The sequence below is a fragment of the Trematomus bernacchii genome, unplaced genomic scaffold (genome assembly GCF_902827165.1).
Source record: "Trematomus bernacchii unplaced genomic scaffold, fTreBer1.1, whole genome shotgun sequence".
In the NCBI taxonomy this organism is placed as follows: Eukaryota; Metazoa; Chordata; class Actinopteri; order Perciformes; family Nototheniidae; genus Trematomus; species Trematomus bernacchii.
This window is the reverse complement of record NW_022987840.1, coordinates 2,038,755-2,064,957: the sequence shown is the minus strand read 5'-3', so window position 1 is coordinate 2,064,957 and position 26,203 is coordinate 2,038,755. Positions and strand designations below refer to the sequence as shown.

Sequence of the window (26,203 nt, the reverse complement as noted above, 5' to 3'; positions counted from 1 at the left end):
TTCACACGGCAGAATTTAGCTTTATCTCCGATAGAATTCTGAGCAGGCATTAGCTCCTGCTCCTCTTCTTCTTCTTTTTTCAAGCTAAGGACCCCGAACCTAGAGTTCTCTAATGGCGCATTTCCACTACACGGTCGGCCTCGGCCACACTCGGTACGGCTCGGTACGGTTTGGCCGCGTTGGGCCTTAACAGGGCCGACTCACTTCATGCTGCGCTTCCATTACAGTTTAGGAACTGGGGTAGTTACTATAGTAACGCAGTGTAGGCGGAGCCGTGACGTCATCTTCAATGAGAAATCCAGAAACACAACACAACCGTTAGCTGTTAGCACTCAGAGCTCACAGCTCCTTATATATGTTCAGAAACTCGACAAAAGTTAAACAAGTACACACCACAGACTGCCTGTGTCATGGTGAATACAGTTGCTGCTTTATTTATGTCTGTATAGGCCGTTGTTGTGAGTGTGGACGGTCGGGGCATATACTGCGTTAGCTTAGCCAATCTCCATCTAGAAAAACACGAATTTTAAAAGGTTTTTCGCCTGCCGTCTGTCTGCAGACTTGACAAAGCATTAATTCATGGTTTTTACTAACCGGTATCAGTATGTTGTTACTTCGGCATCATTTTGAAACGTGTATTACAATTAAATCACGGTCAAATATGTCCATCTTGTTGTAGTTCTAGCCCTCTTGCCAGCGCTCCTCTCTCTAGTTTAGCATACTCAGCCCGACTCAGCCCTGTTTGTTGGCCCCGATAGAACCACAATTTTCTAGGGCCAGAAAAGAGGGGAAAAAGTGGCCCCGCGCCGTGCCGCGCCGGAACGAGGCCTAGTGGAAGCACAACCAAAAAAGGGGACGGCACGACACGGCACGCTTAAAGCGAGCTACGCGCTGCAATGGAAATGCGCCATAACAGGGCTGAAATAGAGGGATATGAGGGATGTCTAAAATGCATGATCTGTTTGGAATTTTTTGCAAAACACATCATCGACATGCTTTTATATATTTTTATATATCTGAGACCCATAATATATGCCTCAAAATAGTATAATAGGAGACCTTTAAATATACTGGTTAACATGTGTATACTCTCAGATCAGTAAATGGTGATTCATAACACATTATTATTATTATTACAATATTTATTATACTGCATTTTACCTCTACCATTATGTCTGTAGCACTCTTTTATTACACTAGTTATTTTGTATATTATTATGGCCTAAGTACAGTATGTTTCATTGTTGGAGCAATAATAAATGTAAAAAGTCCAACATTTCCTTTCAAAATAGAGTGGAGTAGAAGTCAGTACAAGTCCCTCAAATGTCTCTCAAAATGGTGTTAAGTGTACGTTAAAGCAGAATGTGTATTTAGAGTCGTTAAACCGTGGAATTCATTATCATAGTTCAAGGTTCTTTATTTGTCATACGAACATAGCTACAGAGTAGTTATGTCGATGAGAATCTTAGTTCACAGCAGTGGCGGTTCTAGACCAATTTGACTGGGGGGGCCAGGCTGGGGCCAGTTATTTTCTGAGGGGGGCACAATAAATGCAGGACGAAAAAGACAAAGACAGTATGAAGTAATTGCGCATAAGAAAACAATGCAATACAGTTATTGGTATTTGTTTAATTACACATATGTATTTCAGATACTTAGTTACAGTTGTTACGCTCTAATGCAGGGGTCTCCAACCTTTTTTAGGATGAGAGCTACTTTAAAAAAATAAAACAAGTCGTGAGCTACTTTAACTCCTCTTTTTTTGTTTTTTGCAATGTATATATTTAGCACATTATTATATGGTTACCTTTAACCTTTGTGTGCTGTTTGGGTCTGTGGGACCCGTTTTCAGTGTTTACTAAAAGAAAATGTAAGCTATTTAATTATTTGAACCTGCTTTTTTTGGGGGTGGACCTCACCTCCGCTAGAGGGGTCCGGGGGCATGCACCACCGGGAAGATTTATTTTAAATGTTGTTAAATGCATCAATCTGGTGCACTTTGAGCACAACATGAATTTATGGAAACAGCTCTCAACACTCATATGAAAGGGAGCTGTATACTTTTCAATTATCCAAACATCTTTAGAATATGATCACAACCAATAACAAATCATTTAAACTTGATTATTCTTATCTTACCTATAGTTAGTTAGCATTATTTATGCATATTTATGCATATTTTACTAATCACTCCCCTTTTAAACTGTTTTTTTTTTTTTTACTGTCCTTTAGTACACATTGGAATGATTTCTTACTTTATTTTTTACAACTATATGAAATAGATAAAGGTGTGCTCTCTCTAATGGGTCCGACTAGAATTACAAATATCGTTAGTTCCGCCTATTCCGTCAGCCAACAAATCGTTTAATCATAAACCTATTTTAATTTTTTTTAATTTTAATTTTCAGGGGGGCCACAGGGGGGCAATGGCCCCCCCTGGCCCCCCCTAGAACCGCCCCGCTCACAGGCTTCTCCAACAGTGCAACACAATAATACAGAAAAACAGAAAAATATAGTGCAAGTAAATATTAAAAAGTATGATTTAAAGGGCTGTATGAACATCTTTAGGTTTTAGAAAATGTGAAAAGAAAGACTAATTAGACTGTATGAAGATGTCAGGTAACCTGTTTTTCTGATGTGTTCATGGGCGTAACTTTGTTAGAAAAAGTGGTGCCGACAATTTCTCCAGATTTAACATCAGCATAGCAGAAGACAAAATATGTCCCTCTGGGTGTTGAACCTCGAGCACCTGCATGAACAATGTAAATACAATTTTTTGTAAATGGGGACAAAGATTTCTAATTGCTTCTTTAAGAAACACACAAATAGGACTTTGTAGGCTATGTATTCATTTCCTTTATCATCTTTGTGAGTTTTCATGTTTTGACAGATTTTGTGTCCTTGCCAGCTTAATGAAATACAGTCATTTCAAATCAATCCAGTCTGCCCATGCATTGCTCAGAGGTTAAGGCAGTCAGTCCATTTCCTGATCACAGACGTGGGTTTGAGAGTCCCCAACTATAGAACATTTTGGGCTGCATATTAAAAATTAATCTGTGCCTAGCGTCCCCAGCGCAAATTACGCCTATGGTTGTGTTGACTTTTGATTGTGATTTTGGTTTCATGTTACTGTAAGTATTTGTAAGCAGCTGTGACTGAAAGACCATCGATTTTTATTTGCATATTTTTTTTTTTAAATAAAGGACAGATTGAAAAAATATCTGCGTAAAGTGTAGCCTACATGTTTTGTTTTGTAATAATCGCCATGAGTGGAATAAATTAATGAATACTTAAATAAAGTACAGTACTCGAGTATATGTAGGCTATTTAGTTACTTTCCACCACTGACAGTGTGCAGAAACGGTTTTGTTAACGGCTGCTGCGCTAGAGTCAGCTCGGGTCACCCAGCGGCAGCAGCAGTGGCCTCCATTTTACCTCCGACACCGAGCCGTTCCTCACGTGTCCTGGGCTTCTCTCTCACATGACCCGAGTGTTTGTTCCCGTGATCAGCACTTCCATCTCCATCTGTGACACCGAATATCACTTTTTATTCTAACCCTGATGGATATGCTTGAACAGAGTCTGGACAGCGCAAGGTAACCGAGAGTCGGCCAAAATGGCTAACTGGGACAAGCTAGCTACAACATGCTATTTCGGATAGCTAGTTTACGACGCTTACCAAGGCCTGAACTAAACATAAAACGGTTGTCAAATTAAATTAAATCTGAGGAAGGCGGTTAAGTTAGAAAGAGAAGGGAAAAACGTTGCCATCTGCATAGCTGACAAGTTGTAACATAAAGACCAATGTAAAAAAACATGATCATGGTTAACTTAGCATACAACGGTGCAATAGCTATGTTAGCTTAAGCTAAGTATTTAAACATAAACAAATTAGCAACTGTAGGTCAACTGAAGACAGTAGAAATGTTGTGTTTTACATTGCGATTTTGCTGTTGGTTGTTTGGCGTCTTGCACAAGTTAAGGCAAAGTTGAGGGTCAGTAATTATATTTATATATTTTTGCAGGATAAACACATCGTTAGCTTGTTACGTTAACACTCAGTGTTTTTGTTTATGTGGTTTGCAGCCAAGAAAAACAAGAAGAAGAGGTTGTCCAGACTTCTGAAGGTAAGAACCTATTTACTAAGCTGTCATTCACAACATCTGGCACCTGCTGGGCTGTGAGACTTTATAACGGATTGTTTTTAACTTGGTTTATCTGATTAAAATAAAGGTGTGTAGCATGCATGTAAGTTGCAGCATGCTTTGGTATATGTATTGTTTTGTGCAGTTTATCTCAGGGTTTGTTAGCTGTCTTTATTCGTTTTCCTCCTCTTCTGTTCTAACTGTCTTTTTCTGTCCTCTTTCACCCTTTAGACGGAACAGGAGAAGAGCACACAGCTGTTACTATAGCCAGCGTTCAGCAGGCTGCAGCATTTGGTGACCACAACATACAATATCAGTTCCGCACAGAGGGTGGACAGGTAAGCAAATAATGGAGGCTATTATGTCAGTGATTGTGATTGTTTTTTCCTCCTCCCAATGTCAGAAAAACCAAGATAGTCCTTCTCCAGTAGGACCCAGATGAGGGTGTTGCACTTTTTATTTGTACATGTGATGTTTCGGTGTTGTTGTTTTTTGTTTTGTTTCTTTCCGTTAACTGGCAAGTGGGAACTAAGTAGTTTTTGTAGTAAGTTTTTCGTGTTTCTCTTATTATCCTATGATACTGTGTGAATAAGAAAATATGAAGGACAGACCATCTATTTCCATTTATGGGGCAGGTAACATAAGATTAGTTTCTTCTCCCTGCTCCTTTTCGGTCAATAGTGTGTTAATAGAGACATGTTTTGTAAACAATTATTATACATTAAGTTGTGCATACCATGAACGGAACAAATACAAATGAAATGAATGCAGTAGTGGAACCTAAGTAGGAGTTGCAATACTGCAATGTAAACATATTCTGTTACAAGTAAAAGTCCTGAAAGCTAAGGTTCAAAAGTCTAGGCAATCAAAATAAGTACCAAAAGTAAAAATATGACTTGTGCAGAATAGCCCATTTGGGAATTATGAATGTTATATGACTGGAGTATTATTAGTGATGCAATAATATGTTAAGAGGGTTAGGCGATATGGAGAAAAGCAATATAAAAATATGTTTTTACCAAATACCTCAATCAATATTGCGACCATATTGAACAGTACACTTTTTGTGCATCTACTAAACATTAACGGCATTTTTGGAAAGACAATCATCAGTAATGTGGACTGGACATAATGACTAAGTGGGTAAAGGCAAATGATAGAACAGTACACCGACTTAACTGGAATGCAGACTTTTAATCACAGGAAAAGACAACACTCAAGCCCTATTGTGTATTTTGATGTCCAAAAGCTAAGATGATATGTAGTCTCATATTACAAGATTCATACAATATTGAGATATGAATAACAATCACTGATGTTGCAACTGGTAATATTAACCTAATACTAACTACTTTATAAACTGCAGGGTAGCTTTACCTATAAAAAACATATGGAAATGTATATGTTGATTTATATTTTGGGTTAATAATATAAATATGTCAAGTAACTAGTAAGTAATGTTTAGTAGAATTACACGTAAATTGAAAGTATACATCTAAGTAAGTACTCAAAATTAATTTCCCCCCACTTTTTGATATTTAGATTTGTCACAATAAGTGTTGTGTTATTAGCGTAGCCACCTCACTGTGAGAAAAGCCTGGGTTTCTCTCACGAGTAGTCTTTCCTTTGTAAGGTTGCATGTTCTTGTTATGTGATCGTGTGTCCCTTTTTGAAATACAAGTCAGGATAACAGGCTCTAAATGGCTTGAATGTATGAATGTGTGGTTTTCTTCCCTAGTCCCATGATTGACTGGTGACCTTTGTCAAGAGTGTCTCCTTTTCGTCCACTAATGTGGCACGCATCGCATCAGTGGTCTCAGATTGACTGTGGGATAGTTAAAAGAGCGGATAAATACGTTCGGAAAAACCAAATGTGTGATATCCGAGTTGGTTTATTGTGATGATTAACACTGGAGGGAATAAAGTCAGCGATCCATGTGGCTAATTTTGCGTAAACAAGGCTAGTGTGAGAGATCATGTGATTCCAGTCTGGTCAGGGATTGGCATGGGGCCGCTGTCACGTGTCAGTCAGGAGGAGAGTCACATGATAGAAGGATTCAAATACGGATTCCTGGGACAAACAAGCTCATTTTCTGACTTGTTTTCAAAATTGAATCAGGCACATTCTGATGCATAAGCAAATTGAGAGGGAAAACAATATGCTTATGTTTCAGAATGTGCCTGAAGTAAGATCAATGCACAACTGCGATTTGGACCACTGTGTCTAATACTAGGCTCCGGGGAACTGTAGCATTAGATATGCTAAACAAATCTACAAATCAGGTGAGGTATTGATTCAGGCACAGTACGCCTGTCAAAGGGAGGGTGGGAAATGGACTTTTTGTATAGTTTGTCCTTCTCTAATTTTCAAGTTTGACACGTGTTTCTCTCTCTACTCTTGCAGGTGACGTACCGCGTTGTTCAGGTGACTGACCAGCACCTCGATGGGAGAGATGATGGGGGGGGAGCAGTGAGTGTCGTCTCCACAGCCGCCTTTTCTGGGGCTCCCCAGGCTGTGGCTCAGGTACAAAAATCTTTGTACTCTTTTCTTTCTTTTTTATCGAAGAAAACCCGCTGGTAATACGGGCTATTTTTAAAGATTAACTGCATGCTTTTAAGTAATTCCACAGTCCTTCGAGATAAGGCTGGTAATAATTCAGCTTTTAGTATTCCAACAGTCTGCCTAAGGAAATGAAAACCAACAATGAATTCATCCTGCTAACAAGTATTGTCTCTGGACAAGTATCCTGATGTTGTCAATTCTGTGAAACCTAATTTGTACAAACACTATTGAAAACGGGTGAAAGAGACAAACCACTGTACTGGTTGACATAATCCTTGGTTTTGATTTAAGCCACTGGTGTAGGTAATTCCTCTGTGCACAGAAAGCTAGAAAAGCAGTATAAAGAGTGCAGCATGACTGAGCAAGACATTTCCCCAACACAGAGCTTTGCACAGAGATAAGAAAAGACACCTAAGAATTGTTTCAGAAGAAGGCAATGTTCAAAGCTACGTTTGGAACATGTTTTTGATCAGAAACAGAACATTTTCCTTGCAAGAACAGATTTGTTTTTTGTTTTGATTTGCCGTACACTGATGGCTCTGTCCACCTTGCTGTTATCTCTGCTAACAAGATCACGGTTCCTCCTTTTTCTCCCCTCATTCCAGCTGTCTAACTGCTTTGTGTCTTGCATGGGGGGTCTAGAGGTGACACTGTTATTGAGCCTGACAGAGACTGAGATGTGTGTTCACCTGCTGTGACTGCTCCTTTGCAACTTGTTCAAGCCTCTCCTCTGTTTGTCTCCTATCTGTCACAGGCTGTGATCCAAAACCCTTTCAGTAATGGAGGAAGCCCGGCAGGAGAGGCAGTGGGAGGGGAGACGCGCTTCGCTTACTTCCCCGCAACTGCGGTGAGCGACGGGACCGTGTCTGTGCAGGCCGCCGCAGACCCCACACTCACACAGGCGGGGGGTGAGTCAGCTCTCACACTTAATTCAGGTCGAAGCTTAGAACAGTGTCACGGAAAATGAGAGAACAAGAGCCAGTTTTTTCTTGTAGTCGTAAATGAATCAACAACCCCCACAGCTTTGGTTCATGAGAGAAAAAAAACACCCTAAAAAGATTTAAATATTTTTTATTTTTGTTGAATACTTAAGATATGATGTGTGGTACAGGTAGATAATACCTTCGACAGTGTATTACAATTCTGTTCACACAATGAAGGACGTTCTATCACACACACCCAGCTACATTTTTTGCTCAGTTTAAAAATATAAATTCCTTGCCCAGTTACAAAGCAGAAACGTTATTTCCATGCAAAAATTATGCTTCCTATAATAGTTTGCAAATGACAAATATTATCGGAGGCTGAAACGAGGTTAGTTACACTGATCATATTTACTGTGTGCTTCATGTCACATGTCCACACGCACCGCTGCTCTTCCTCTTTAATGCCGCGTGTCTTCATCTGGCTCTACTAAGTGTCCTTGCGTTTTCATGGTGGTCCTGACGCGGCTGGTGGACTGTGAGTGAGGGTGGTGAGTAGATGGTGGAACTGTAGAGCAGGATGCAGCCCTCTGTCATACACAACCAACATCTGCTTGTTCTGGCAAACTGTTGCCCAGACAGTGTTTATGGGAGGAATGTGAAATTAATCACCTTGTGTTTCTGCTGGTGTTTCTGCTGGTGTCTCTGCTCTATGCCGCACTGTTGGCCCAGACTAGAGGTCTGCATAGGCATGAAACGGACTCATAAACAAGGCCTGTACCTGCATCTTCAGACCCAATTCTAACCCAGTCTTATCTTAGGTTGTTTTTCAGCTATTCCTTTTTATAAGAAAAATGTTTGCTTGTAAAAAAACATGCTTGTTTTGTCCCAACAACAGAAGCCATAGATGTTCAATTTACTGTCACATATCACAAAAACCATGTCATTATGATATCGGGGGTGCCTGTATGTGCATTCATACGTCCACCCATCCTATTCTAGAGAATGAGATACCTCAGTATTGTTTTGAGGGAATTTCTTCAAATTTGTCACAAACTTCCACTTTGGACTAAAGAATGAAATGATTAGATTTTGAAGGTCAAAGGAAAAGCTCACTGTGACAGAAAGATGTGATGATTTTGAGAATTTTCATACAAATGTACACAGTTCAGAGTCACGGGTCAGCGTCCCTGTCATTGTTTTTCTTCTGAGAAAGAGCCTTCTTTGAATCTTTGATTTCTTGATGAGCTTCTCTTTACCAAGTTTCTTATGCATTTCACCCTTCACTGACACTAAGGCACTTTTAGGGCAAATGCAGCACTTCCACACTCCATGTCTGTTTCTAGCCAAGTGCGCATTTCACTGTGTTGCAATTGCATCACATGAAGCACGTTCAGAGAACTCTTGACGCCCTTAAAGCCATTTAGCTGTGTGAATTGGTACAACTCAATTAGGGCTTTTATGACACACTCAAAATGCAGCGGCACAAAACCAAAAAGAGTTTGCTGCTTTGTTTAGTTTTTTCTGTGTTTTGAGTGGTTGCCTTGTGATGCCACAGAAAGGGAAGAAGACCATGAGGTTGATTTGCTGTGGGTCACGGCTAAACCCAGGGCCTTGCAGGAGGAAGTGGGCAGCTGTATGACTTTTCTGTGAGCCTGAGGCATAACATACTGTAGGGTGAAGGTGGAGAGTGGTTTACAAGCCTCCATCTCCTATGAGCCGAGGGATAGTGCATGAAGTTCTGGAAGTAAACCACAATCTGACAGGATTTGATTCAGGGGTGGAGTGCTCGACATTTCTCCAGAGCATCGTAGTGTTGTCCTTTCGCAACCACCATCATTTTTCACCCTAAAAAAAACGATATTTCTTAAAAGGATCAATTCTGTTAAAACTCACTGATTCCATGTCATTATGAATCCAAACATCTGAAATTGAAGACCAAAGCTGAAAGAAAAAATGCAAACGAGCTGCTAATTCGACACAGATATCCTTCATCATAATTTCGTTTTTGGGAAAAGGAATAAACTACAGGCTGAACCCTAAATGCTGTTGGGATTATATTTTCAACCTGTTCATTAGTATTCAAAATGTGCCTAAGAAATGCAAGCCCTGTTATTTGGTTTACTGGGGATGGTTTTGTTTGATGGGACATTCATTTTTGTGAATGTCTTTGGGGACTGGGAATATGATGGTTTCACTACGGGATAATTGTACATGAGAGGGTTTCAAGCAGAGTTGTTTATTTCTTGTAAGTGTTTTTTTACATTTGTCCACAAGGATTTGGGCTGTGATAATTTCATTTCTGTTATTTGTTGTGAGATATTTCATTATAGCCACAAGATTGATTCTTTTATGCCCCTTTGTCTGTTTTTCTCACTGCTAACCGATGCCTGCCATGTCTCCACAGGTCAGTTTTATGTGATGATGACCCCCCCTGATGTCATTCAGACAGGGACGCAGCGAACCATCGCCCCCCGCACACAGTCCTACCCTGCGTGAGTATCAGCTCTATCAGTTGCTGTCTGGGAACATGAGACAGCATTGATATAGCAGTTAGATATCCTGCTGTTTCTTTAAAAAAAGCTCACTGCTGGTCAGCTGTTGTAAAAAGAGAATTCATATGTTCCATTCAAAAGGGGCCATTTGTGACTTGCTTGAAAGGTGGTTGGCGTTTAACAGTGGGACAAATTGCTTTTTAATGTTTCTTCCACGGGGCTTTTCACAGCTATTAATTACATTTAATTTAAGTTATGACATGTTGTCATGCTTTCAAAGCATGTATTGGAAGAATACCAAGCGTTTGACTTTGTGAACGGCTAGAACAAATTCACATAAACTTGACACAGACTTTAACACATAAATTGAAAAGAAAAAGCATGCTGAATTCACATAAATGTAAATGCTAATGCAGGCCTGGGAAGTGGAGGGAGTTAAACTGCTGGGAACTGTGCAGAGGTGTACAAAGAGAGAAAGGGAACCAACACTGGTTTATATGGACTGCCTATTGGTTTAAAATCGATCAGGTCCATCGATGATCGGATGTTATAAAGACATATGACCACAAAACAACGTGCACACCTATTTGATCAACCCCAAGGCTAACTTTATGCAACATTAAATGCTACTACGAGGCGTGTGGCGTAGTGGGTTGTCCGTAGGTGTTCGGATCAGGGGGTCACAGGTTCAAACCCCACTGCAGTCAGCATGTCGTTGTGTCCCTGGGCAACACATAGTTGTTGTATTAGTGAGTCTATCATCTCTCTCCTGAGTTTGATGTGAACCTTGATTTTGGCTTATCTATTTTTCACAAATCTCTTTATGATGTCGAATCCTACAAATCTCCACATGCATTATTATAATCATACATCAGAAGGGATCCATCTCAGACTATCTCCAACTGTTAGCTGCATGCTGCTGATTGCTGTTATTAAGATAATCAGCAGGCTCACGTGGGCAAACACAAACCAAGTTCTCACTTTAATTGCATGATACCCACCTTGTTCTTGCCTTATACAGATATTTACTGAAGCTTAATTTTCAGATCATTGTCACATGTGGTACAGTTATGAGGATTGCAATCTTCTCTTGCCAAAGCACAGTCATTTGCTACTTTGGTCACCCGAAATGAACACAAGACCCATTGTTGAATTGAGTTAGCACTGATCTTAGTCAATGATCCTCCATTTCTCACCAGGCTTATATTAACCGTTAACATGTGAAACTGCATTATAGTTATTAAGCTATAGCACCTATAGGGAGGGGCTACCAGTTGGATTAGGATAAAACCATAGGAGACAGACACCAGACTATTACTTTCTCTGCCTATTATCTATCGTTTGGTATTTTGAGTGAAACAATATGGTTTGACATCACGGGTGATGACTGCTTCTGTGATTTCCATGGACATTAAGATTCCTCAAAGATTTAGGCTCCTTTGTTGTGGGCTGCATTAAATAGCGTTGTAGATCCGCCTTAAATTTGGCAGCAGCTCTCTGGCGTTTGATGTTGTTTGATATTCACAGCGTACAACAGACTGCTTTCCAGTCAAGAGTAAAGAACAAGCTTTGTTGCGGCGCACGTCTGCATTGCCATGTGTTGAAATACAAAGTGAACTATTTATTTCATCTCACAATGTCTATCTGCAATATGTTTGTTTCTATTTAATTCCTCCCCACATGAATAATTTATGACTTCTCTTTTTTGACACAAGCCTGAAGAGTTATATTTAGGTGTAAACTAATGAACAGTGACATTATGGTTGACATGTGAGTAAAATGAATGAACATTTCCAACCCTATCTGCCGCAGAGATGAGAACGAGCTGCTGCAGCAGGAAGGTTTAAACTGGTGAGGACAGTTCCACATTTCTCTCTCTTGTTTTTTTTTTTCTACAGCAAATGATCCAATCAAATTAGTTCACAAGAAGAGAGAAGAAGCACACACACTTCTCCCTTCCCTTCCCCCCCTCTCCCTTCCCTTAAGTCCCCGGTGACTCTTCCTGCTCTTGAAGTGCGAGACACAGATTTAACATATCTTTTTTCCTGTTGTTAGTTGTGCTTGTGGCAAATGTGTGTCTCCATTAGGACTTAACAAATTAGGTCGTTGTTCTGTATCTGGAAACAAACGGCACTTTTATTTTAGTATCATTTTCAAAGTGTTATAGTTCTTCTGTAGCCTAGTTTTGAATAAGTTAGATACAGAATTAGAGTTATTTTGTTCCTATGTGCTCATAAAAGCTGTATTATGTGTTGATGTGACAGGAAAACTGGGACAATAGAAGCCACGTGATGTCAATTTCACCTTGTCTCTTCTACATAACTCTTTGTAAAGAAGCAGTTTATGGTCACAAAGGCTCATCTTTGTCAATATCATCCATTTAGAGAATATAAAGCACACGCTGTAGTCACTTGTATCTCGACGTAATCTTAACTGGGCCCTGGCTCGATGTAATATAGGGGAGGGCAGAAGGAGTGCCAATTGCATTTCTTTATCGAGGATCAATATAAAACTACACAAATGAACTCCCTAGTCTACTTGCTTGCTTCAAATTATATGGATCAAGCACCTCAGCAGCGGCTTGTGTACTGCTCATTTTCCTGATTCCTCCCGCAACAATCATTCTCAGGAGCACTCAGACCAGGCGTACGTTTCTCTGAGCCTGTATATTTAGTTATTCACACAGTCCTTCACACTTTTTTCACACTGTGCTTAAGAGTACTGTTGGACTGACTCCATTATACAGCTGAAATCCCATTAAGATGCATTGAGATACAAGAGAGACTGCAGTTTGGTTTGGCTGACTATCTCAAACAGAGATATCAGCCGAGGAGATGTGTTGATGGGTCACATTCCCTGCTGTAGAATAAAGATGTGTCATATAGGGACATACAGGGAACATGCATTTATAAGACTTAGAACAAATTCAAGATTTTCTCTCTTCTCTCTCTCGCTCTTACATGTTTTTTTTATTTTGAATGTAATTGAACTATTAATTGACCTGTGATTATGTTACTGTGTGGGCCTGTCTGTGCTGTGGTGGTGGTCCCTGTCACGTCTCAGGGACTTGATTAACTGAATGCCTCAGGGAGGACACAGTCAAGAGACATTTGTGTCATTAGCCGTGAGCCCAGACTCCAATAGACGGCATCTATTTTTTTTACAATGTTGTAATTTCCCAGCACAATAAAGCAGAAAGCTCCATCGGGGCCACACCTAGGAAAAGGACAGCCACCAACAATAAGAAGGCTGTCTGTGTCTCAGTTTTGCAGTCAAAGCAGCCCAGCTTCAGGCCATCGGCAGCACACGGGTGACATTTTCTGCTTCATATGGCTGCGCATCTTTTAGTATTTCTACCAAAGGCAATACTCAACTTCAGAATCTCCAGCTTCTTTTAAATAGCACACTTTTAGTGACAAGGGCTGTGATTACAAAAGGCTGGAATTGAAAGATAACAGTGAATAATAGTTTTCAATAGGCACAGGATTAAGTGAATTTTGGGGATTGGATTGGATTTGTTCCTGATTGTAGGGTAGCCAGAGATGGAAGATATTGTAGTGTGTGTGAAAAGTGTTTTATTTCCTTTCTGTCTGCAGGAAAATGGATGGACCGCGAACACCCAGAGATGAAAGGAGAAGAGCGCAACATAATGAAGGTGGGTAATTAGCTTTTGATTGTGGCTTTTCATTTCACAGACAGTGCAGTGTGGTGCTTAAATGGACCCTTCTTTTGTTGAAAGAAAATTACCAAGCCCTGTCAAAATATTCCATTAAGAATAGATGACAACATGTGTTTACGGACCGGCCACTAGAGGGTGCTGTTGAGCTGTCAAAGCCAGGCCGTATTTGGCCCCGATAGTGCCGCTACTGAAATGACAAGATCTAGGAAATTAAAGCCTGGTTCGTTCAAACAAAATCGCCTCTGATCTCTCAAACTTAAATAACTATAAATCAGGAAATGCTGCTGACATTCATATTATATTTAATATTTTTCACCTTTACTTCACAGTTGAAAGGCGGCGAAGAGACAAGATCAACAACTGGATTGTCACGCTTTCCAAGATCATCCCGGACTGCAACATGGACAGCGCCAAGACTGGAGCAGTAAGCACTGTTACTTCACTCTTCGCACATGCCAACCTTTTAAATGATTATTTGTGATTTTAATATCTTTTTTTTACTTGGCATTAAGTCATCTCTGTCCTCACAGAGCAAAGGGGGCATCCTGTCCAAAGCCTGTGACTACATCCGAGACCTGAGGCAAAGCAACCAGCGACTGCAGGAGAGTGTGAAGGAAGTGGACAGGATACAAGTGGACAATGACTTGTGCAGGCAGCAGGTATTAATATCCATCTATGCTCTTGCCTACAAATATTTGCATCAAGCCCAGTTTCCAGGACTTCAATAATGGGAAAAGAAGGTCTATGAATGTCAAAATATTCCTTTGAGGTGGTCGGGTGTAGTAGATAAATAATAATAAGGCCGCCATTGTGGGCTGCATATGTGTCTGTGAAGATTGCCACTGCGTTGAATTGATTAGTTTGCTTTGGACGTGCATTGCAGCATCCATTCACTTAAGTCTCAGGAACTTCAAATCCACCTTGCTTTATATATGCATCCTCATTTCTCCAAAAAAAGCCCCCTGGGACTTTCAGCTGATCATCACAGCCCGACCTAAAAGGGATCAAAAGAGTTTGCGCCTATATAATGAGATGTGTTACCTGAAATCAGCGCTTTGAGAGTCTGTGGGAATAGTATTCACAGCGGTTGCGTGAGAGCTAACCGCATGCTAATGCGCTCCAAAGTGTTGTGAAGTCTTGCAGCTCTGAGGCTGCCACATCTCCCCGTTGAATCCCAGGCCTGCGAGGCTCTTGGCAATATATTCGTATTCTGATGCACAAAGCTCAATATTCTTTCCTCAGTCGCTCAGTAGGGAGGCAGAGAATTGGGATGCACCCAAGGGAAATGTAGCGAAGATGACATACCTCAAGATTTGATAATCCAGTTGGTGGTGGACAGAGGTGTCTTTTGAAAAGGGGAGCTGCACATACCACTCTTTAATCCTGGGGATTGAATAGCCCTGTCTGTACATTACACACAGGCAGCACAGTCAAATGTCTTCAAACGAACAAAAGTTTAGTCTGTAAACTTACAGCGAAATTAAGCTGTCACAGAGATGAAAGTGTTGATAATGAGACTTTTTGTTCTGTTCTTTGTTCTTAAGATTGAAGAGCTGAAGAATGAGAATGCTTTGCTCCGAGCGCAACTCCAGCAGCACGGCATCGAGATGGTTGGAGAGACGCCACCGCAGTGAAGCAGAGACAAAAAGAACAAGGAGGGGCACCACCACTCAGACAAACAGTCGACATGATGAAAAAGAAGGCGAGATGATGGAGGAAAAAACAAAAAGGACTTGTGAAGAATCACTTTTTCTAGTGAATGCATCTTTCCCAGGCTGCGAACCCTTCACCGGCCTTTGGTGGCTGTACTAGACGGTTTCATTCCTATTGAGATAACCACCCGTTACAACTCGGTCGAAATGTGCTCCACTCACCACCACCAGAGTGCTTTGCTAGCACACGCTATGAGAGACAACCTCTGCTGAACTCCTCCCTTCATTTGTATTTATGTAGCGTCACTCGTGGACTATGCTGTTAGTCATGTACATTTTAATTTAGCTCCCTGTCAGTGTATTTTACCCCAAACTATTGATTTTGACTTAGTTCATGCTTTTATTCGTTTTTTTTATTTTAGTTCTGTATTAATATTTTGTTTTAGCTGCTTTAATTTATTAGTCCGCTTGCTGACAGAAGCCTCGTCGGAGACCAGTTACAGTGAAGCTCGTGCACACGAGAGAAGCAGATTGAATTTTAAGTGAGAAAACATCAAAGAATGCAAAACATTGTGATTCTACAGGCAGAAGTAATGTAATACACACAGTTTACCTAGACCCAAAGACAAACACGGAGCTGTGCTGGCCTCTGCTTCTGGGCTGATTTATGTAAATAGGACTTGTCATGTTTTAATACAGATGTTAAAGAATGTTAGAGCAGATTATCTCTGGGAGAAAACAATCAATAACTCATTAAATTCCCGCTGGTCCTTTGTCATAATAATGACCATGAAGTGTGTGCTATCTTGGAGCTTGATTTGAACAAAAAAAAAAGTGGTGTACTTGAATTGTTGGGCATTTGCTTAACAAGAGAAATGACTCAAAAGTCAACAAAATCCCTTTTTCAATTTCCAACTGTTTAAATGCTATTGAAATACAAATAGAAATGTAGGCGATTAACAAACACAGCACGCTGGATTGTAGACTGGAGTGGGATGCGGTGCAAATTTCAACTTTTGCCAAACTATATATAGAAACTAGTTTTTTTTTCCATCTTTAGTTAAAGTGTGATTTACCGGTGTCTCACTAGGTGTAAGAATAATCCCCACATGTTTCATTTCAAGCTGTTTGGTCTATTTTCGTGTTGCAAGACTTCAAATGCAGCGCCACGCACAAGGGGGGAGACACCCTGGAGAGCAGCACTCAAAGACTCTCTATGGAAAAAGGAGTACACACACATTCTGTGTTGCACTTCTTAGCTGAGCACAACTTGTTCTCCACGAAATAAAGGAATAGTTTGAAAGAGGGAAACTCAATCTCACATTTCTCCACCCTCTCAGGCGAACAATAAGTAATTGGTTGTAGAAACAGCAAGAGCCAATATTAACATTGTTGATGATTTTGAGAATGAATATACATGATGTCTCTGTTCTGCTTTGGGCCATGTGAGTGAAAGTGGGGAAAAAAAGATATCAAGCTTCAGAGCCACTTATTAGAGCACGATTGCTTCTCCTTGTGTCAACATTTCCGGATCCAACAGAGAAAAACTAACACTCAGACCGCTGGAGAAATCAGGCCGACTATCACGTTTTAATATCTCATGCAAGTTAACAGCTTGTGCTTTGGAAGTGCTGTTCTGCTTCTGCTGTTAGATTCAAACCTGATATGAATAGTGCAAGTGTCTGATCTATCAAACGAGGCTCCTAGCCATGGTTGAATGATGGATGTTTTGCGGTATAATTTTTTACACCTCAGTGAGAGCAGAGAATGTGAATGTGAAGACATGAATAATGCTTTGGAAGATGGATGTTCACAAATGAAAGGTCACTTGTGGCTAATTCTTTTTTTTCCCTTTTCATTTATTTTTGAAATGGCAAAAGAAAGAAAGTGTTTTTCTCTGTCGCAGCCTCACTGTTCTCAGGTTAGATTTAAGACATTTTTTAAGTAAAATGGTGGAAAATAAAACTTTCACTAGCTAATAACATTTATCGACTGGTTGTGTCTCATTGTCCTTCTGAAGTTCTTGGAACTATGCAAACGTCAATACTTATTACTTCTGTCAAGTTGGTTTTCGGTTCATGATATGTTTGTGCAACTGTTAGTCAGCAGGATGTTTTGTAACAATAGGGATGATTGAGAAATGAGTCATGGGCTTTACTGGAATCCTGAACTGTGGCATTGAAATGCTCTCTTAGTTTTAGACAAATTGTTCAGTAGTCTTCACCCGTTTACACATAAACATATGACATCTGACGTCTTGTTTTCTTTATTTTTTTGAAGCGTAGAATAGTAAATCCCCTGAAATTTTCGTTTAAATCTAAGGCATTTCTCTATCACCTTACATTTTAAATGTGTTTGTGTTGAAAAAACATTCCAAGTTGTCGTTCATTAGGTTTTGAGACTGTGAAGGTGTGGTTTGAACAGATTTGATTAACAGCACCGGCTCCACAAGCAAACAACCCACCAGCTTTCATCAGATGTTGATTAAAATCATGCTTAATCCTGATTGGTGCGTTTATGTGAAAACACCATTCCCAATGGAAAAGAACCCAGATGAAAACACTACAAATAAATCTTTCAAAAATAACCAATCATATAATAATTCTACCAAGCAATGTTGGTTCAGGGAGGACTCAGTGTGAAAATGGGTTTTTAAAGTCTTCAAAAAGAGCCCAGAAATGACTTAAAACATCTAACGTTTCCCTCATGGTGTCCTATTGAGATTTACGCCATACTTTTAATCAAACTAATTTCAATCTACCCATCGTCTCTGAGGGATTCAGATTCAAACTGATGGGGTTTATATACAGAAACCTAATGAATTAAAATGGCAGAGATCTGAGGCTGTTTACCTTGAAAACATTGTTTAAATCCTTAATATTCTTTGATATGGTAGATAGGTATTCTTTAAAAATGCTCAGCCTGAAAGCCTGTTTCACAGTTCCAGATAAAAACATTTTTAAGACAGCCTGTCTTTTTTTAACAAAACACATTTGGAGGATTAAGCTTCCTTGGAGAAAGTAGGCAATCCCTGCGTACTCTTTAGCTCATCCGATCGATTGATCAACACTCTGGTAAGATTGAAACCTGTGAGCAGTCGGAACACACAGAGGGCACCTTGGGTGAGGAAGATCAATGGTGGATAAAAGGCGCATCTAAGCCTTCAGTGAGATTGAGTTTGACTTTGCAGGTCAAGGCACTTAAGCATCATTTGGCTGTTCTTAAAGAGAGAAGTCATGCTTTGGATAATCTTTTAAATGCAGACTGTGGTGTTGTACATGCGCACAAATTAAGAGTATTTATAACTCACAGTCTCATTATCTATCAGTCGTCATTAGTCTGTTTAATTTGACACGCTTTTGTCTTTCCGACCCCCTCCAGTGTCTCCAGGCTTGTCAGCTGCCATTCGAACACACACACACACAGCCAGGCGGGCGTCTGTGTGTCCCTGTCTGTGTTTGAAGTGGCTGATCTCTGATCCCACGTACCACTCAGATTGGGAAATACTACTCTCAGTCTGTCAGTCAGTGTGCCTCTTTCACCCAAAGCCTGTAAAAGCCCTCTGAAGAGTGCTCAGTTTCGTGAAAGAAAAATCTAAAACGCACATATTTTTTCCTACTCTAACAAATGTAAAAATGACGCGAGTGACAGGGATTGTCACTTCTACCCCTCACTGCAGATAATATAATTACAACTAATTAATGTGTGAATTGGAAGAGGTGTGTCTCCGCTTTGAGCAGTACATTGTTATTGCTGAAATTAATGGATTTGGAACAGTGGCTCATTTCTGGTCAGTACTGAGCAAATGTCCATGTTTGCCTGGAGGGTGGGACAAAGCCACCTGCTGTAAATTAATGGGTAAAAAGCTCAGGCCAGTCTACCTATGCACATGGTTGACTGATTTTCATCAAACTGGGCAACATATTCTCCTGGAAAACCACAGATGCATGTCCTGCAGGCTTTTCTTACCTTTGTGCTTTTGGGGCTACTTGTCCGATGCCTCTGCCTGTTTCACATTCGCTCTCTCGGAGGTTGTTATTTGTCGAAAAGGGGCTGGCAGAAAGAGTCTTATTCCATCTGACATACAATGCTTCTCGTACATTGTATACCTTTCATCTTTCTTGGGCCTACATTAATAACTACACAGCACCTGTCTCGCTCATAGTAGTAGTATCAGCACAAAGGTATCTTTTCTGTTGCTGTCAAGACATTTTTATTTTGTGTTTTTTGAGCAGACATCGTGTTGGATTCTACATTATTTTTGAAACACCTGACACAAAAATTACACAAGTTGAATGACATGTTTGACTTGGAGTTTGGTAGCACACAGTTCATAAATAAGAAGAAACAATGGGGAGTGTAGTTTTGAAAGTAATCGCAGGGTAAAACACAAAAACAAATCACAGATTCTGCTGACAATTGAGTTTTTATTAAGGACCGCCGAACAATGACAAAAGTGTTATCCTCATGGTTTAACATTTTAACTCAGTAAAACATCATGTATAGCAGCCAAAATCTAATGAAAAACACTGGACTTCAGCTCATTATTTACAAAGCTATCAGTTTGTTTCTAACTATGATTTGTTTCAAAGATCTTATGATACAAATCTGCATGGACACATTTCCAGTCACCTATTTAATTTTTTTAAGGAATATTGAGCAAGTATTTTGCCATGCGATGTTTTCCTGATTTGTTTTTCTCTCTTTATATGTTTTGGGGGCATTTTGGTGCCATTTCGACAGAGACGGGTAATGAAGTGGCGCCTCCCCGACTTGAAACAGAAACATTAGAGTTAAGTGCCTTAACATGTTTATATGAAAACGTTTTTCAGTTTTTTTGACCGTGTTAGTCTAGACACTTTTTGTAAAGTGCTTAGCGTAATTGTTTTTATGAAAAGGTACCATATCAATCTGGTGTAAACTTCTTCTTTATATTTTTTAAGGAGATATTTCGCCTTTTCTTGAATGGAATTAATATTGACAATGTTGGAATTTCCAGTAATGTATTGCTTCAAAGTGGGGAATTATTCCCCAAAGTCTCCAGTCAGCTTCCGAGAACCCATCAACCTTGCTCCATACCGCCCCCTTGGTCTGAAAAACGACACTGCATTGGTTGAACTGAGGAGCAGTACCTGATCAGAGGCCATGACTATTACAAGTTCTCATGTTTGTTTACAAATTCTTCCAACACTGGTTCTTCCATGTCCTAGTTTTGAGTAAACACTCGCCCTGGCTGTGTTTTGGTGGCGAGTGGGGTTGTGTTGGGTTAGGTAGCAGACAAGCTGATATAAGTAGAATGTGTGGAGTGTCTTGCAGCTCCATATGTAGGGACGGGAGGAGGGGGGGAAAGGGGGAAAGGGGGCAGGAACAGAGGACGATGATGAAACGGGGACAAAGGGGGCAATGCCCTCGAACAGGAGAAAAAGGGAGAGTGGCGCCATGCTGAGGTGAATCTGTCTGCCGTGCTGGTGCCTGTCTTTGTTTGGCCAGAAGATTCCTACTGATAGCTGCAGTGACTGATAGGAGACACATGCTTAGGAACAACAGGCCAAACGCATGCTTGGAAAACCCAGATCTGAAAGATGTTGTTTTTGTTCAGTTTAGCACCTTTTTATTTAAAGTTTTCTATTTTGTTTCTTCTCTAATGAACTCACACTGAAATTGAATCTGATATTTTTGTCCTGGTCCAGTCAACCTGTGTCATATTTAGATTTCTCATTAGCTGAGTCATGCCTAGTGAAGCATTGAAAACAAAATGACATGTGTTCATCGACATGTGAGTGGACATTATGTGCCGATTCTAATAGTGGACTAGAGAATTGTGGGTAGATTCCAACCGATGTGGAGCCATTCATGGTTGTATTTGTTGACACTGATGTTGTGGTCACCCAAAGCAAGCAGCAGGGTTATCAGTGAACGAGACCGACTGACGCAGGGGTCCCGCAACATGTTGTATACTTATTGAGTCCGCACAGGCAATTTGAAAAAGACACTGAAGGTATAATGAGAATTCAAATGGCCTCTGAATTTCTCAGCATGCACAGGCCACATTTGATCAGTTTGTACCTTTATTCTGCCTTGTTATTTCTTTTCCAACATTATTGATTTTTGTATTTTATTCACAGCCTTATGTTATTGTGGAATAGTTTTCTTACCCTGACAGGATAATTAATCTAAAGGTGTTTATCGCTGCTTCAGTGATAAGAGGAAAAATTGTCCTTAAAATTGTGTAGTTTATTTATTTATTTATATGCAATTGATAACAATCTGGTTTATTATTATAATGCCATTATAATTAAATCCACACTGTTATCATTTCACACTGAAATATTTGTTACGGTTTCAACAATTGGTTTGCCAGGAAATGACTAATGGTAATTTAATTTAAAAAAAGCAGCTGTCATTTGTCATGTGGTATGTTATTTATTAAAGGAATATGGAAAAACAAAAAAGCATTTTGTCATGCACATAAAGTAATGATATACAATAGATTTGTTTTGTTAGTGGGGTAATACACGTGAAGCAATGCAAGTCGTCGCTGTCCAGACATAATAAACCTCATCAGATCACATTATATTCATCTTTAACTAATGCAAATTGAAACACCTTGACTCTCAAACAGAGGATTTTAATCCTTGCTTCTTTTCCGCCGCTTTCAAAGGGATTTAATTTGGTTCAACTGCAGGTTCCTGTGTATTATGCAAAAACTGAATGTGTTAAAATTGAGGGTATAATTATTCAATTTGAGAGGTAATAATTACATCCTTTAGACCAGGGGTGTCAAACTCAAGGCCCAGGGGCCAAATCCGGCCTGTGACTTCATTTTATGCGGCCCCACAAGAGCTTGCAAAGAATATAATATGTTTATTATACGGTTACATGCCGATTTACAGAAGCACGTTGCCCATAAACTACAGTACATGTCCCACTGTGGGGGAAACTTCTGTGTAGCAATGCAGGAGGAGTCACCGACTCAGGAAGGAGACACGGGGAGAGCTGGAGCTTTGATGTCAAACACTGATGGTTTATTTAGGAGCTTTGGCCGGAGAATTCACAAAACAAATCAGGAGTCAGAGGTTCTGACTACACGTCAATTCTGAAGAGCCTCTCTCTCGATAGACCTTTTAACTAGTTCAGAGAGAGTAATCAACATATTTGGGGAGATAGACTAAACAGCTGGGAACACTGAATTACTTGCATTTGACACTTATGGCCTCACCTAATATTTCACACCTTGGAGTCCACAAACCCCAAGAAGGAAGTGTTCCAGTGTACCCACAACAATAAACCATTTGTGACCGAGAGTTGCCCGGTCATAAACTGGTAACAACAACATATGGCTGAAGCAGCCCCTTCCTTAAGGGAGATAACAGACGAAAAGGTGGATATCTAGGAGAATTATTCCCTAACACAATAACAATAATTTCACACCAAGTACTTTGCCGTACTTAATTCCCTATACTTAGTCCCGCCAAACTCTTTAGTCCCGGAACTGTCCTAGTAAATCGCGTTCACACCGGAATAAGTCCCTGAGGGAGGATTACGCAAATGAAGCCGCTGACGTCACTTCTTCTTCTTCTTCTGCTTTGGGTTTACTGGCAGGCCGCAAACAACTTCACGGCGTATACTGCCACCCGGAGTCCGAAGCACCAGAAGCGCCGACACCTCCTCGTCACTCCACCGCTCCCACGTTTTATTTTGTGTTGCCATAAGTTAGTCTCTCTCCGTTGGTGCGCTGGGCTAATGCTAATGCTAATAATGCTAATGCGAGCAAATAAAATGGCGGCTTCACAAAACTTTTCTGAGTTTTACGAGGCGTGGTTTGCAATTCGCCAAGCCAATCAGAAATGGGAACCTTTTTCTCCCCAGGAAAGTACCTACTCTCTAGCAGGGACTAAAAAGGGGTGAAAAGGTTTGCATGAACTAGGTTCTAGTTCCAGATCTTTTTGGTGTGAAAGCAAAATCCCAGGAACTATCGGAACTATTCCTGGGAAAAGTACTCCGATGTGAAAGCGCCTAATGCATCTCAAATTTGACTTATTTCTCAGAATTTGACTCTTTTTTTTTCAAAATATGCCTTCTCCTTAGAATGTGACTTTTTCTCAGAATGTTAATTTTTTAACAGAATTTGGCTTTTATTTTCAAATCATTTTGTGACATTCTCACTGAAGAGACTTGCAATTATTTGCCCTAGACTTCTGCTCTCAGACGTAGTTAATGATGAAGTTATTATCCTATCCGATAATAATCCAATGCAGAGGCAATAATGTAATATAATACATTATTTTATATATTAAATATATATAAATGTATATTTATATAGTCTTAAAGTTACAACCGGCCCTTTGAGTGCAACCATAATGCTAATGTGGCCCGAGATGAAATTGAGTTTGACACCCCTGCTTTAGACTGAGCAATGGATATTCCAAAGCGGCTCCCTCTCCTAAGTGAAGGATTTCCTGGGTCGAAACAAGTGCAGCTCGGCCAACCATGCAGTAGATTGACCCGTGCAATCTTGGCCTTTGCTTTGGGAATCTCCAGCTCATTGTTTTCCAGGAAAAAGTTACATTTTTGGTTTAATCTCAGCAAGTATGAAGCATTGCATCAATACAGAATACACATTGCTCTCATATATTGTAAAAAATAATGGTTTCCAGCAATAGCAGCAGCTTGTTCATGTGTGGGATTACGTGTTCTGTGAGCGGAAAGTAATTTAATTTAAAAGTTCATAGTTGATTTGATATCTCCGAACAGACAGTGGGGCCCACATTGAAGGATATTTCAGAGGATCTCCCCCCCCCCAGTGTTGCAGCACTTTGGAGAGGAGGAGGTCAAAACTTCCCCAGCGCAGTTAGGTAACCGCTGACAGAAATGGGCCGGACCTCCCAGAAAGATGAGGCAACACTGAGCCCCAGACTGTATAAATACAACACAATCGTCATGCTCAACCATCAGACAGCGGAAGGACTCTAAACAGCTGACCAGGGTCACAGAAGATCTGAAGAAATCCACTTGCTCAGACAATCAAACCAACCATCACTGGAGAAGAAGAAGACATTTGAGATATTGTGGTGCTTCTCCACAGCCCGACACCGATGAGAAAGAAGACTTATCAAGTCTAATCTTCAAAGGATTTAATAACTAAACCATTTAACCTCAACCTAAAAATGAAGGCATTTAGCATTGCAGTTGCAGTGACACTCGTGCTCGCCTTTATTTGCATTCTGGAGAGCTCTGCCAGCCCATTTACCGGGGTAAGAATTTGACTTAAACTCACTTCATTTGCTTATGAGCTATAAATGTTTTGTCAGGATGCTAAAATGTGTCTCCTAAATATGCGTAATTCATTAACAGGTGCAGGAGCTCGAGGAGGCAGGGGCCAATGACACTCCAGTTGCGGTATATCAAGAAATGTCAATGGAATCGAGGATGGTATGTTCAATTGACTGAATTAATTAAGCCAATTACCTTGAGCAAATTAAAATGTAAGTGGATGTGTTTTCCCTATGGAGTGCCCTGGTTCTCTCTTTCCCTACACACGGAGAGGCTGAAATGTTGGAGATGAAAGCTCTTGCTCATGTCTCTTGTTTTTTTTTCACTCAGATGCCAAATCACATCAGGCAGAAGCGGCAGAGCCACCTCTCCCTGTGTCGCTGGTGCTGCAACTGCTGCAAGGGCAACAAGGGCTGCGGCTTCTGCTGCAGGTTCTGAAGATTCCCGCAACGACCACAAAATATTAATATATGAAGCTTTTTTTTGGTCTTATCCTAAGAAATAACCTTTTTTTGACCTCTTTCTCCAATGCTACACTGTTTTGTATCATTTTTTAAAGAGGTAGGCTATGATTCGTGTAAAAGCACTGGAAAAAATTATTCTATGTATTTATTTTGGATGTTTTAATACTTAAGTCTTTTGTAATGTAAATTTGTTTCTTAAAGAATCCAGACTGTGACTGTCTCTTTGCCTGCTCTAAGTCTAACAAGTTAATATTTGGTGTTGAATAAATAATGAACATTTGAAGCAACTTCAAAAATGTTTTTGTGTCATTAGTGGGAAATATATAAATCAGCAGTAGGCCTTATTGAAGACATTTGTGCTTTTGTGAATGCAGCATCCAAACAATATTTATATAAACATAACAAATAGATGACTTTCATATCTAAGGTCTTTCTGTTCTCTATCACTCACATTACACCTAACTTAATTGCAATTTTTGAAGCATTAACATGTATGTCAGTTACTGTACCTCGCCTATGGTTTTCCCTCTGGACAGGACTCTCTGAAACACATTCTTCATTTCAATTTTCCTGCTCAGATACAAACATAAATGATCCTAATTTCTCAAATTTTAATATTTCAGGCCTTCATGACTCTAAGCATTGAAGTGTTTTCAACTCAAAATACTTTATTTAGTGGAGCTCAGGAAGTGATACATTTTGTGTTTCCTGTAGTTTATTTTGGGTGCGGTAAATAGAAGAAGTGTACTAAGCTGGTGCCGTAACTCAGATCTTAGGGAGGCGTGTGGCGTAGTGGAGTAGTGCGTTGGTGTTCGGATCAGGGGGGCACAGGTGCAAACCTCACTGCAGTCAGCATGTCATTGTGTCCCTGGGCAAGACACTTCACCCCAAATTGCTGCTGTGGGGATTGGACACAGTATTGAGTGTGTAAGTCGCTTTGGATAAAAGCGTCTAACAAGTAACATGATTGTTAGACGCTCATCATGATTTAATATATCTACTTAAAAAG

General features: G+C 40.2%; 2 protein-coding genes across 3 annotated transcripts; both read left to right on the top strand.

Annotated features, from left to right (window-relative positions):
• The first annotated feature begins 3,379 nt into the window (after positions 1-3,379).
• Positions 3,380-17,710, top strand: LOC117468479 (upstream stimulatory factor 2). Of its 2 annotated transcripts, XM_034112625.1 has the most exons (11): positions 3,380-3,596; positions 4,087-4,127; positions 4,377-4,483; positions 6,550-6,669; positions 7,463-7,616; positions 10,039-10,126; positions 11,939-11,977; positions 13,723-13,781; positions 14,135-14,229; positions 14,318-14,464; positions 15,350-17,710. In XM_034112625.1, the coding sequence occupies exons 1-11, from the start codon at positions 3,562-3,564 to the stop codon at positions 15,437-15,439; spliced, it is 975 nt and encodes a 324-aa protein (XP_033968516.1). In that variant the 5' UTR covers positions 3,380-3,561; the 3' UTR covers positions 15,440-17,710. The 2 variants fall into 2 exon arrangements, with proteins under 2 accessions (XP_033968516.1, XP_033968517.1); XM_034112626.1 differs by lacking the exons at positions 3,380-3,596; positions 4,087-4,127; positions 4,377-4,483 and adding an exon at positions 6,257-6,428.
• Positions 17,711-24,393: 6,683 nt separating this feature from the next.
• On the top strand, positions 24,394-25,490 carry hamp (hepcidin antimicrobial peptide). Its single transcript, XM_034153378.1, has 3 exons — positions 24,394-24,711; positions 24,812-24,889; positions 25,061-25,490. Exons 1-3 carry the CDS (start codon positions 24,625-24,627, stop codon positions 25,166-25,168), a joined length of 273 nt encoding a protein of 90 aa, XP_034009269.1. The 5' UTR covers positions 24,394-24,624; the 3' UTR covers positions 25,169-25,490.
• The last annotated feature ends 713 nt before the right edge of the window (positions 25,491-26,203 follow it).